The sequence below is a fragment of the Culex quinquefasciatus genome, chromosome 3, assembly GCF_015732765.1.
Source record: "Culex quinquefasciatus strain JHB chromosome 3, VPISU_Cqui_1.0_pri_paternal, whole genome shotgun sequence".
Classification (NCBI taxonomy): Eukaryota; Metazoa; Arthropoda; class Insecta; order Diptera; family Culicidae; genus Culex; species Culex quinquefasciatus.
Genome location: NC_051863.1, coordinates 171,505,154 through 171,518,889, shown reverse-complemented (window position 1 = coordinate 171,518,889; position 13,736 = coordinate 171,505,154). Strand labels below are relative to the sequence as shown.

The window sequence follows — 13,736 nt, the reverse complement described above, 5'->3', positions numbered from 1 at the left end:
TAAAATTTCTACAAAATGTTGAAGGGAATTTTAAGTAACACCTAACATTTTGAAAATGCCGGTTTCAAATAATTTAAAACGCTTGGCGTGACTCTAAGAACTTTTTTGATAAAAACCCATCAGCCGAACAAAGTTGAATATTTAAGCTTTCAACTCATGCAAAACATTTACAATTTTGAGATAAATTGAGGGGGGAGGGGGTTATGTGCATTACTTTAAAGGCGAGTATCCTACTCTTCTCTTCTAAAAATTCTTAAAATTCGTATTTAGCACCAAATAATCAGGTTTTGAGAACTCTGCCTTCTTCGTAACTCATTTATTCATTTATTTATTACCAAAAAATTACCGTGTTTAATTTTTTCTAGTGTAGTCTTTATCCATACCTACAACTTTGCCGAAGACACCAAACCGATCAAAAATTTCCTTCAAAAGATACAGATTTTTGAATTTTTATGCATCATTTTTGTATGGATAGCTGCCAAAATTGTAAGGAAAATTATATGGACAAACTAATGATGCAAAATGGCTTCCTTGGGCATACCGAAGGCACCAAAAAAGTTTCAGCAGGATTAAAAAATACAAAAATACCGATTTCGTAGAGAATTGCTCTATTGTACTTTTCGAAACTGCAATAACCGAGAAAGGTATTTTTCATGTAAACCAAAATTACACCTTGCATAGCTAATCTTTAAAGTGTAACAATGTTTTGTTTGGGATTGTTTTAGAATGTTGTTGGGCATGCTAATTCAAGAAATTTGATGAGAACACCAACGTTCCACGCCTTCTACGATTAATTCAGAAATTCAGGGTCACTTGATGCTCGGAGCACTTTAGCAGCCCTTGTAAACAAATATGTTCGTTTTACTAAATTGATTTTGAACTTGTTGGTCAAACGCTGGGTGCTGAAAAGACAGAATGCGTAACGTGATTTTCGAATGCTCCCAACTGCTCCTCACTACTACAAGTGCACTACTGCTGTAAACATAAACAAAGTAGAAGGCTTTGTTCAAGCTCAAGCGTGACATATTTTTTTTGCTGAAGTGACTTGTTTTGAAACATTTTGGATCTGTTGATGTTAATGTTTTCGTTGAAAAATTAAGTGCTTCGCGCATTTTTTGTTCGTAGACTAAACGATGGGCGACCAAAAGATGCTTTTTTTAATTTTACATGTGGCGAAAAATTGCGTCAGAAGTGATTGGAATTTTGTGAACCAGAAGAACAACCGAATGGAAGTTCCGAGATTATGTATATTTGTATCTTAAGATTTGTTGACTTCGAATATTTCAAAAGCTCGAGTAATTTTTTTAATCCTGATAAAATAAATTATAGATCGATTACAATACTTGCCACTTCTTGGTATCATTTTGCAAAAAGTAAATTGGTTCCGCTTTGACAGTTCTAAATTGAGGCCGCTTTGCGAACCACTATTCTGCACCCAGGTCAAACGTTACAACAATTTTAAGGTTAAACACTTTTTTTGTGAAGGTGAGTTTAGAATGCATAATTATTAATTATTTTTTTTAACTGATTGAATAACATTTTCTCAGTCTGGAAAAAAAACATTCACATTCTGGGACATGGCTTTCGAATAATAGAAACAATTGAAATTATTTTATTTTTTGATGACCTTACAGTCTAATAATTGTTTTTTGGTTCCTGCTTACATTTTTACATTACATTAAATACGTGATAAATTATTTGGTTGTGATCCGATTCTACAATAGTTGAGGCGATGGTTTTTGTTTCATTTTGATTGTTATTTTTTAAAATTTCTAGTTGTCGTTCGTTTAGCATAACCACACAATACTGGAACATTCACGATGCTTACTCTTTATTAATTTTTGTCACACACACTATCAATTTTAGCTACCCACAAATAATTTCCGATTGCTATCATTTTGTCATCACGGTGGAACAGTTTTTCACTAATCTCTGACAAGCGAGCTATTTACAATGTTTGGTTCAAATCTTCACGGCTTTGCCCTGTAGCGGAGGAGTTTCAGTTTCTTCAGTACCGGCTAGCCGCCAGCAGTGCCATCGACGCCAACCCCAAAAGCACCCAACTCGCCACCGGTGTCCCCCTCGCGACGCCACTGTCCTTGCCCTTCTTGCCCTGCTTGGACCCAGAGGGTTTCCGCACCTCTTCCTCAACTCGGTTGCTGTTTTCCACCTCACTCGGGGGCACATCCACGCCCAGGTCCACGTCCTTGATGATTTCGTCCGTGTTGAACAGCACCACGCGATCCCCGAGCGGTTGAATGGGCCGGAAGTTGTGCGTCAACGGATGGCCCTCCTCGTCCTCGAGCGCACGGAACGCCTCGATCTGGAGTTGTGAATGAAACATTGTTTTTTTTTTTGTTTGCAACGAAAGGAAGGAAAAGAACTCAATTAAAGAAACGTGATTGAAGCAAATTGAAACGGCGGCGGCGGCGGAAAATGATGGGGATCGTAAATTTTACACTTGATGCGATGGCTAAGCGGAAAATTGCTATAAATAAAAGAATGTCTTCAAAGAAACTCACATTAAATCATTTTACTCAATGTGACCCAATTCATCTTTGACAATATACAAGCACTAACGGCTTCTGACTCACATTGCTGTGTTAAATTGCTGAATCATTGTCTTTTGTTTGTGTTTACTTTTCATTATTTTTAATTTCGCATGAGGAAGGACAAATTGTGCAGCCTGAATTCTACGAAAACGCATGTTTGGAATTTCCGTAACGCCTATGTTGGTTAATACTGCCCAAGTAGACCAAAAAATGTTTACGAAGTTTTTTTTTCAAAATTGCCACAACAAATCAGGGCCAAAAGACATATAATGGACATATATTATGGAAAGAGGACAAAAGGTCAAAAGGGCTAAAACATTTATTTTGAACAAAGGGCTTAATTTTTGACAATTCCAAAATTTCACAATAGTTTTTGAGATATCGCGAGTTATAAAATGACAATGTAAAATAACGATTTTTTTTCACAAACTTAAACTTTTAGAGCCTATATTTCAGCAATCAGCAGTCCAATCAACAAAGCCAAATAAAGAAAATTGCAGGATCCCAGCTCTTTAAAAGTACCGATGGTTTTCCTCATACAGTATTTTTAATAGTTATAAAATTAACATTTTTTATTTTTGTTTTCCAAAAATTCCTATTAATTTCAAATGTTGGGATTTAAATGGAAATTTAAGTAATTTGTTTACTTAGCACTTAGTGATAATAAGTCAAATAAAAAAAAAGTTTTTTCCGTATGCCTTATTTTCTATGAAGTTCCTACCTAAAACTTTATACATTTTGTTAAACCGGCCTGCAAAATTGTACGGAGCCTTGTTTGGAATTGATTATCAATGAATATCAATATTTTCCGAAAAGTTATTGTTCTATTCTAACAAATCAAAGTCAGCTTTGAAAACAAATAAAAAAATATAAAATTATAAACCGAAATTAAAATAAAGGTGAAGATAAAAGCATGCCCATATAAAATTTATGACAGTTTTTTTTAAATTAGTATCTAGTCATCCCACATACCCGGAACACCCACAAATTAAAAAAAATTGATTCGAAAATCTCGCATACCACGAGCCTTCAAAACCTTGAAACGCTGATGTTATTTAGACAGTTTGAGCTGGTGTGAAAACGGCGACAGACCTCACACCACACAGATTATATTATTCGAACTTAAAGTACCATTCATCTCCAGCTAAATGTACTGAGAACTCATCTCTATGGAGAAGCATGGTACTTGAGTGCGATTGATATGCCAAAAGCAAGGATCTGACACGCATGCAGTTTCCTGAAATCACCACCAGAGGCGCTGTCAATATTGTTTACATGTGGTTTTTGAAAAGGTCGTATGAAATCCATACATAATTATTTTTCTTTTCATATTTGAGATAATTAGGAGTATTACGTATTTTTTTACAAATTTAAAATTTATTAGAATGTTAGATCAGAATTAACCTTTTCAAACGCCACGCGCCGAAAACTTGGTTTGATTTTGACTTCACTCTCTTTGTATGTGGATGACAGTCGTAACGTAGCAGTGACCGAAAGCCGATATTTTTTTTTTTTTACAAACGTCCTATTTCAGAAACGAGGTTTGTCACCGTTTTCACACCAGCTCAAACTGTTAAAATTGTACCAGCGTTTCAAGGTTTTGAAAGCTCGTGGTATGCGAGATTTTCGAATCAATTTTTTTTCTAATATTTTTTTTTATTTTCAGGATTTTTTCATGAAGTTCTGTTCTTTAGATAGTTGTGAGTCATCAGTTTTATTTATTACGAATTTTGAGAACTATTTGTATGTGCTGTTTCTATTTACAATCTGACGGAGCTTTGTTATGTTACGTTTGATGATTACTTGAACAATGAAATTGTTGAAATAATGATTTTTTATGTTGAATTTTTTATAAATGGCTAGTCTTTGACCAAATTTAGATGAATTTTGGCATTATACCAGTTTCAAAATGACTCCGATGTGCTTGAAATGTGATTTGAGTTTTCAAGTTTGTAATCAATAATAAATGTGGGGAAAAATATAATCTTTATGAAGAATGCATATAGAATGCATTCAAACTCGAAGAAACATAATTTTTTTTCAGTGAATTTGGATGATTTTTTTTAAATATTCGCATGATTTAATGAATCTAGTATACCGCGATTTTCTGAATACTTTGAATTTTAGAAAAATTGAGGGTTAGAAGTTTGACTTGTATCATGTATTTTAGCCAATGTTTTGAGAAATCTTTTTTTTTCTGGGCTCAATTTTGGCTGTGATTTGTGCTAACATTTGCTATATTTTAGGTAGAAAGAAGTATGCAGTAATTTTGCAGTCTGCCAGACCATGCCTGTGCGCATTTTTTTACAATTTAGATGATGATGGTGCCATTTTAGAGCACAGTGGTTCTCAACCTTTATTGATCCATTCCTTCCCTGGTTGAATTTCAAGAACTTCATTGCCTTCACATTTTTTTGTATTATTTGAATTGTTTGAAAAGAGTTTGGAAGTTTTGGTGAAAATATTCATCTAATTGGTATCTTAGCACAAATGTCATAATTTTGGCATTAATGTTTGCAAAAAGATAACATTTTCACAGCATTTTATTTTCTTTCCTCAAAACAATTTACAAATACTTGAAGCATTTTTAGAACGATTTTTCATTACCCGTTAACATATAAAAATCTGGATGCCAAATAACATTAAAAAAAAACATTATTTGTCTACTGTCTATTGTTTTTCAAAGAAATAGAAATTTGCTCAAAAAGATGCAAAGACTCTCTAGAATAATGATCTCAAAAATTCGAATCAACGCAAACCCTCACAAATATATTTTTTCAAAAGCTGCCCAGTTTAAAATAATTAAATTTAATTTGATTTTCATAAAATTACCTAAACCGAACAAAAAATGTTATTTTATTTTTCAAAAACTGCCTATTTTGAAAGAATATGAAAACTAGCTTGAAATTATTTAAAAAAAAATCTAAACAACTAAAATATTTTACTTCTGATCGTGGTTTGTGAAAATTTGCAGAAATTAATTTAAGAAAATCATTTTTTCAAATACTGTTCATGTTTGAGAGAATGCAATAACTAACAAAAATAATGAAATATTATCTTAAAACGATACTTAATCCACCCGGAGGTGGTTGGCGCCTTCCTCACATTTAAAGGGTGCTATCCAAAATGAAAAAAGTGCTTATAACTTCTGATAGGGTTGTCAGATCTTCAATGTTTTGGACGCGTTAGAAAGGTCTTTTGAATATCCATCCGACGATAGGTCGCATGAGAGATCCGGACAATGTTTTCATCAACGTATTTGAGATCCGGCCTCCAAAAAGCGTATAAATAACACTTAAGTGCTTATAACTTTTGATAGGGTTGTCAGATCTTCAATGTCTTAGACGCGTTGGAAAGGTCTTACAAAAACCACCCTTTTTACAATCTTCCGGACTTTTGTAAAAATCGTTTTTTTAGCATAACTTTTGAAGTACTTAACTAAACTGCATAATTTTTAATAGCGACTGGTCCCATAAGTCCCAAGACGGATCAAATGAGGCCAAAACGGACAAAATTGGTTCAGCCAATGTCGAGATAATCGAGTGACAATTTTTTTATCAACATCCCACCACACACACAGACATTTGCTCAGAATTTGATTCTGAGTCGATAGGTATAAATGAAGGTGGGTCTAGGACGTCAAATTAAGAAGTTTAATTTCCGAGTGATTTTATAGCCCTTCCTCAGTAAGGTGAGGAAGGCAAAAAGACTTCACAAAGAACTCAAAAAATATTTTTTAAACATATATTTATGGAATTATTCAGTACAATTTTAGGGTATTTTTTTTTCGATAAACATTTTTGAAATTTAATTTTGTCGGCTAAATTTTTAAAACACCTGCAAAGATGAAACTTTAGAATATAAAAACTGCTGTTGTATCTTATCAAATAAATTCACATACATACAAATACATGTATTGAGAGCTTTAAATGTTCAGAAAAAGTAAAAATAGAAAATATAAAAATTGAAATAACAAGCCTAGGTTTTAACATTTGGTTGAAAAAAGAGTTTTAGAATGCATTTTACAGGCGTACAGTTGCTTTCCAATCATTAGTTTTGAAAATATCGAGGTATTGACGGATTGACGGAAAAAAACTTTTCATGGGACTGTACATTGGTATTTCATGAAAATTTAAATTGTTTTCAAAGGAGCTCAAACATGCTAATTATGATTATAAAAGCGGGAAAATGCATTTTAACTGGTTTTCAGTTGATTAAACTTTAATGTTCATTAAAATTTTGAAGTTTTTCGAAAAAATATTTTTTTGTCCCCTGATTATTTAGATCAACTTTGAAGGGGGGCGACATAAACTTTGAAAAATATTTGCAAGGGCCTAAATAAAAAAAAAAAACAATGTATAATACGTGAGCAAATATTTTGTTACGATATATTTTCAATAATCATGAACAAATTGAAAAGTTGCCAGGAAAATTGTTTTTGTTTTTGTATCGAAAAATTCGAAGTTTTAAAAATGTATAAATAAAAATCGTAAATAATCTTACAAACGTCCTCCAAACACAGTATTCATGTTGGACATTCTCGCAACGAAAAAACATCAATAAAAAACTGTCTTTCAAACACGTCTTTCTCCGTCCCTCAATAAACCGTTTAACGAGCAGCAAACCAAGGCAAAAGGGCGCCGATCTTTCCCGCATGCCAGTCGGTGGTCGTTTGCTTCACTTTGTATCAAACTATACCGTACACTGACACCATCGCTCATCGCAAAGTGCAGCAGTAAATTTCTGTCCAAGCCAATGCCACAAAAATATCCCACGACGATTGCTTTAAATAACCAGCGCCGTAAATGATTAAGTAACAAATTCTTGTCGACGCCGCCGGCCGGTTCAAGAGATGCACCACGACCAAGTGCATTTCGCAGTGACAAGGTCAGGGATTGTTGTTGACGATCTCTCCCCCCCCCCCCCAAAATCTCCTTACCTGCGCATGGGACAGCATGATCGGCTCCTTGAAGTCGATCCACGTGACCACTTCGCTGCACGGGGGTGTCGTCAGCGATCCGTTGTAGGTGTAATAGTGGAGCAGGTCCTGCGCGATCAGTTCCTTCAGCGAGGGTGGATCGGCGAAGGTGGCCGTCTTGTGGGAGTTGGTCACGTTGCCCAGCAGCTGGACAAACTCCTCGTACCTTAAAAAAAAGACAAAACTCTAACAAAACTTTTCCAAAAGTTAAACAAACGTTTAAGAGGTACCGCGGGTTGTCCTCGGAGGAGATCTCGTAGAAGAACGCCAGCACCGTCAGCCCGTCTGAGTGGTCGAGGGCCGTCTTGGCGTTCCGGTAGTCCCGCTTGAAGAACACCACGTGCAACTCCATGGGGAAGCTGTTTGGGCGGTGATTGAGGTTAGAATCAAGTTTTAGCAAATGCTGTAAGCAACACTCACATGTGATTGTCGATCATGTCCTCGCTGCCGAAGGTGTCATTGTCACCCCAGTGGAAGTGCAGCTGCGAGTACTGGTAGACGCCGTGCAGGGGACCCCCGGAGATCGTCGGGATGTGGTCAGACTTGACGGTGACGGCCACTATTTGAAAAAAAAAGAAAAAAGTATTAATTATAATTATCACCTCGGCGACGTCGTTCGTCGCAGCCACGAGCAACTCTTAATTAAGATGGTGTGGCAAATTGTCAGCGATCCGATCAGGAAGATCTCCCTCTCCTACGACACACTTTATCGAGTCATCATCTCGGTAATCGAAGTGGAACCCTTTTGCGATAAAAAGCGGCACGTGGCACGTGTGAATTGTTTCGTCAGCGAGCTAAATGAATTAGCGAATTTTATTTCTGGTGCGGCGCTCGGACTTACTTTGGACTGTGATTAGCACGTGTTCCGGAAAAGATACGGATTAACTAGTGCATTTCAGATCAATTGTGAAATTATTCGATGTCACTTAGTCGCAACAAATCTCACTCTTGTACTGAAAGTATACCATGGAAAAAATCTCGTTAAATGTCGTTTAGCATGAACTTGAGGTATGTTAATTTTGACGCCTCATGAACCTGTTAAGTAGATAGCAACTTGAAGGGTTCGTAATGAAACATTACCACCATATAATGTTGATTCACAAATTTGAAAATTGTTTGGCATTATTGTGCTAAACCACCAGTGTGCGGAAGTATGCGTACATTTTTTTGCAAATCTATTTTAAAAATAAATACTTTTTTGAAATTCTGTAGTGATGAACTAACCTACATCATCACCAAAAATAATAATGCTGAAAAGTTTATTAAATCTCTCATTTCAGCGCTGAAAAATTCAACTTTTCATCTTTTCAAATCTAGAAACTATTGATCCGATGTTCAATTCAAAAAAATATAACTGAAATTTCCTCATATTTTTAAAACGACTATCATCTCAAAAGAGTAATATCATAAGCTTTTTTTTTAGTTTTGGATGTTGTTATCCAACATCACTATTTTTCATATCAATATATCGTCGCTTGTGTGCTATCTTGTGACACGTCTGCTGTAAAAAGATAGGAAGACAAGAAATCTAGATTACTTTTTCAAAACAACCAATGCGCCATGGGTTTCCTATGTAGGGGAGAGTGGGGAGACTTGATCCCCTTTTTTTGTATCGCACATAACTCTGTCAATTTCTCACAAAACTTTGAACTTTTTGCATGAATTGAAAGCTGAAACATTCAACTATGTTTGGCTGATAAGGGTATTTCATCAGATAAACTCTTCGAATCATGCCAAGCGTTATAAAAAAATATTCTAAACCGACATTTTCAAAATGTTGGGGTAATTTGATCCCCCTTTCAAAATTTTTAAGAAATCTTAAGCAAAATGTTTCTTATTCATCCAAACTGTTAATTTCGTATAAGTTACAGCAATTTCGCATTTAACCTGTACCTTTGTGTTCAAAATATAACAAGTTTAGCATGCAAAATATTGAAAAACTTAAAATTTACTTTTTTAGACCAAAATTGAGCATGTTTACAAAAGCTGGTAATTTTTGTTTACAAAACTTTTGAAAAATGGTTCAAACTGCAATCAGTTATGTACAACTATACTAAAGGAAACTATGTACGAAAACCCAGTCCAATTATTTAATCTTGAGGCTGATTCGAGTGACTGTAAAAATGCAGGGATCAAGTCTCCCTAAACGCACTTTTTTAAACAATTGATTGTAAAAATAGTATGACGATAAATTTAACGTCAAATGCGTAAGGGTTTTGGAGTTGATATGTTTATCAAACAATCCATGTATGAAAAATATTTTTTTAAATAATTTTTGAGTGTTTTCTATACTTATCAAAACAAAGAAAAAAGATCTCTTGGAAGTTGTTTGCAGCACTGTTAAGAAATATGTGTGTAACTCAATCTAAACATTTTTTAATTTTTGTTCTTTGTTTTCTACAAAGAGTTTTAGTCAATTTCGCACAACTTTCTAGAACAAAGCTTATTGTTTTACCCACATGCTGACGAGATACAGGCTTGGGATCAAGTGTCCCCGGGGATCAAGTCTCCCCACTCTCCCCTACCTAGGATCTTTTGAAAAAGTAAGCGAGAAATAACAACGCCTGTCACTATAGTTAAAAAGTTTGATTTTTTGTAAATTTGTCAAAAAAGAGTGTAATTAAAAAGTGACTATTTTTTATCTTAAAGCTCTAATCATAACCTGCAACACCAAATCGAACCGAAAATACCTTCTCAAGATACGGATTTTTGAATATTCACATCCCCGTTTGGAAAAAAATGATGCAAAATGACTTCTTTTTACATATAGCAAATGCATGGACAAAGGGTAAAAAATTAAAAAAAAAATGAAAAATTGCGAAATTCTATAGATTCTATTGTTGATAAAGTTGTAGAAAAGATAGGAACACGAAAAAATAAGTTTTTTTTGATGATTGGCTTCTAGCCACTAAAGTTTGATTCCCATTTTTTTAAATTTCTTTTCCTATTTTTTAGGGACGTTAATTTTGCACTATAATTTAGGATGGTGCAAAATTTGGTACCAGAAATATGTTTTCTTTTTTTTTTAAACAATAATTATTTCAGAAAAAATATTGTCAGAGAATATACCATAAATCATGTTTACATGCCAAATAAAATTTGCAATCGAAAATGACTTTACACAATTTTTAATAAAGTGCACCGATTTCCAGAAGAATACGCCTTGTGAAAAGTATTTTTTGTCAGTTTCATCCAGTTTTTCAACTCGCCATATATCTCGGAAATAATTGAGAAGATTAGATTTAAATGAAATATAAATTATTTTAAAATTTTTCAATGAATAATGATAACACTAATTTCAAAAAACACTCATTTTGAACATTTTAAAATTTTGAGCTTGATTTTGAAACATCGATATAATTTTCATGAAAAAAACAAACAGATTTAACAAAAATTTAAGTTTTTAACATTGAAAATTGGACCAATATTTTTCGAGGTTTTAAGAGTTGAAAATACAGTGCTAATTAGGCGACACAGAGAGAAGCTCATTTTTCACAAAATTTAAACTTTAGGGGGCTGTCCAACAATTAAAATTGTAGGCTTTTGGAAAATATTTATGCTGTTTTTTTGTTGAATTATTTTAAATTGCAAAAAAAAACTGAAAATTATCCGAATTTTTTTACATCGGAATGCCTAAAAAGTGTGCACTTAGTCAAAAAATTGTAATGTGATTTTCGAATGCAAATTTGATATTTCAATTAAAACTTGATTTTGAAATATTCTTCGACAATATTTAATTTTCACAATTTGCTATTTGTTTTTTAATTCCTCGCTACTGGTTTTACATAATCCTTAAATCTAGCTTAATATGCCTTTTTTAGTTACCTATTCTAGAAATTTAATGTTTAGTAAAAAAAAACCAAATAGAAAAGAAAAGCAGGAAATCATTTTCTCCGTGTAGGGGAAAGTGGGGCAAGACGACCATATGGGACAAGAGGAACAATCACTCTACGATCGCTCAATTTTCAATATTTCCAATATTTCCAATATGGGGAATTGTTACTAGCAAAGCAATTAGTTAATTCTACCACTACAACCATGATTGAATGAAGTTTTTTCAAATCCGTTGTTTTCTTATAATATTTGGAAAGCCCAAAAAACACTTAGGGTTCGTTTCTAAGTTCATTTTATCAAAATGCCATTTTTCCTAGACCAGTAGTGTCCCTACCAATGACTTGCACCCAGTCTTCCCGAAACGCGCGCACGCCGTACATGTTTTCAGTGCAGATGAACCTCAAACACACCAGGCTACCATGTTCGAGTTCTCCCCGCACGGCGCACTCAAGTTTACACGCGGTGTAAACACGGGGTGCACACCTCACTCTCTGAACACCACTTTACAGCAGAGAGAGAGCGTGAGAGAACTATTTTTGTCTCTTTTCTGCGTCGTCGGCCTGCACGGGGTTTGTACCCGAGGTGCAAGGCTCGGTTTAAACTTGAGGTTCGTGTACGGGTACAGCCTGTACACGGCAGAGTTTAGGTTTGCTTGTATGCGTGCACACGCGGTGCTGGTGTTTGATCGAGTACAGAAATCAGAGAACGCGGTGCACGGGAACACTGCTTGCACCTATTACAAAGTTTAATTTATCTTTTGGTTATTTTTGTTGAGAGCTTTTAAAAAATCTTGTTCAGGTGGGGCAAGTGTACCATACGGATTTTTAGTATGAAATAAATACGATTTGTTGCAACAACATATTTTATTGGGAAATAAATACATTAAAGTACTTTAAATCTGATAAACAAGTGTTAAAAAAAGTCCATACAAAACATAGTGATATTAAGAAAATTTACTATTTATCATCTCAGTAATTTTTTTTCGTAAAAACGATCCAATTATTAATAAAATATTATTATTTCATCTAACAATGAAAGAAACGTTTCATAAACATTCTAATCTGTTGTGTCTAAGTGATAACAGTTAAATTGTTAGCAAATTAACATGTTGTTTCATGCATTGATCCTCTTGCCCCACTAGTGGAGTAGAACGTACGGAAAATCAATAATTTTAAAATCATTTTTTAAGTAAAAAACATGATTTTTTAGAAATTTGTTCTATCAAAGTCTAAGTCAAGACCTGGAATAAGATGATTATCAAAAAATCAGACTGATTTAATCACGTTTTGTTGGGTTTTAACGCCCATTGCCTTAGCTTGTTACACTTTGTCATATACTCAAAATTCCAGTTTTTGCGTTACGTAATAAAAAAACGCTCCCAATTCATTTAGTTCGTGATTTGTTTCAGATCATTAAAATTTGTTAAATTATTGATCGTTAAAAACAAATTACGTTTGTTTGTCTGTGCTACGTGCTACATGTTTGTATTTTAGGAATTTAATATTTGAAAAGAAATGCAACCTTTGTCGGATACATAAAATCGATCAGAAATTGGTGATTTTTCCCAACGTTTTGGAAGACAAAGAACTTTAAAAAAAATTAATAAATCTTCCTCACCTGTGTGCCCATTGTTGGTCAAATTGGTCTGCAGCGGGGCAATGTCGAACCCGTCGAAGACCAACGGTGGCAGGTTCACCTTCTTCACGTCCAGCGAGTTGATGTTGATCGGACTCTGGTGCTTCCCGGTACAGCTGTTGTACTGGTCGCCCCAGTGCGATGGTCCTGCGAAGGTAGAAGAAATGAAATTGGTAAGGTGAAGCCAGCTAAGGGGAGGGGGTGTGAATTGGAATCGACGACATGACACGCTGACGATCGTGTTCGATGAACCGTGAAACGTGACACAGATTCCAACAGCATAGATGGTGGACATTACACGAGTCTAGTCGCGAGTCGCCTTCTGACGTTTAGGGGGGGGGCGATAATTGAGTGATCAATCATTGATTGGGTGGTGACAGAGCAGGTTCATCCGGTTGATTAATTTATAGGTACGAAGCCGGCAATTGGCTTCGATATAAGGCACCTCAAGAAAGTGCAACCTGTCGCGCCAATTACAGGGGAGTACAAATGATTAGAAGTTGGATACATTTTATTATGACAGTACAAGTCAGGTGGAAAATTGTGGCGCTTTTGTTTAAAGTTTAAATTTTAACATCAATACTTTTTGGTTTATTACAGGGTTGTAAAAATATCAACATACCAGCTCTCAGCATCTACAATTATGCCGCCTGTATATTCATGCCTCAAATACAACTGCTCTTTTCTCCTCTTTTCTTTTTTCTCTCCCATTCCCGCTTCCACGATCATCCTACCGC

At 34.8% G+C, this 13,736-nt stretch overlaps 2 protein-coding genes across 2 annotated transcripts in view; one reads left to right on the top strand and one right to left on the bottom strand.

Annotated features, from left to right (window-relative positions):
* Positions 1-13,736, top strand: part of LOC6044069 (opsin, ultraviolet-sensitive) — a 219,143-nt gene that overhangs the window by 6,277 nt on the left and 199,130 nt on the right. The window lies entirely within an intron of this gene.
* Positions 1,611-13,736, bottom strand: part of LOC6044075 (putative carbonic anhydrase 3) — a 59,722-nt gene continuing 47,596 nt past the window's right edge. The window contains exons 4-8 of the mRNA XM_038260132.1: positions 12,982-13,146; positions 7,951-8,089; positions 7,761-7,889; positions 7,492-7,696; positions 1,611-2,323 (exon numbers count right to left, since the gene is read on the bottom strand). Of these exons, the coding sequence (XP_038116060.1) occupies positions 2,009-2,323; positions 7,492-7,696; positions 7,761-7,889; positions 7,951-8,089; positions 12,982-13,146 (953 nt within the window). The 3' untranslated portion in view covers positions 1,611-2,008. The remainder of the gene's footprint in view (positions 2,324-7,491; positions 7,697-7,760; positions 7,890-7,950; positions 8,090-12,981; positions 13,147-13,736) is intronic.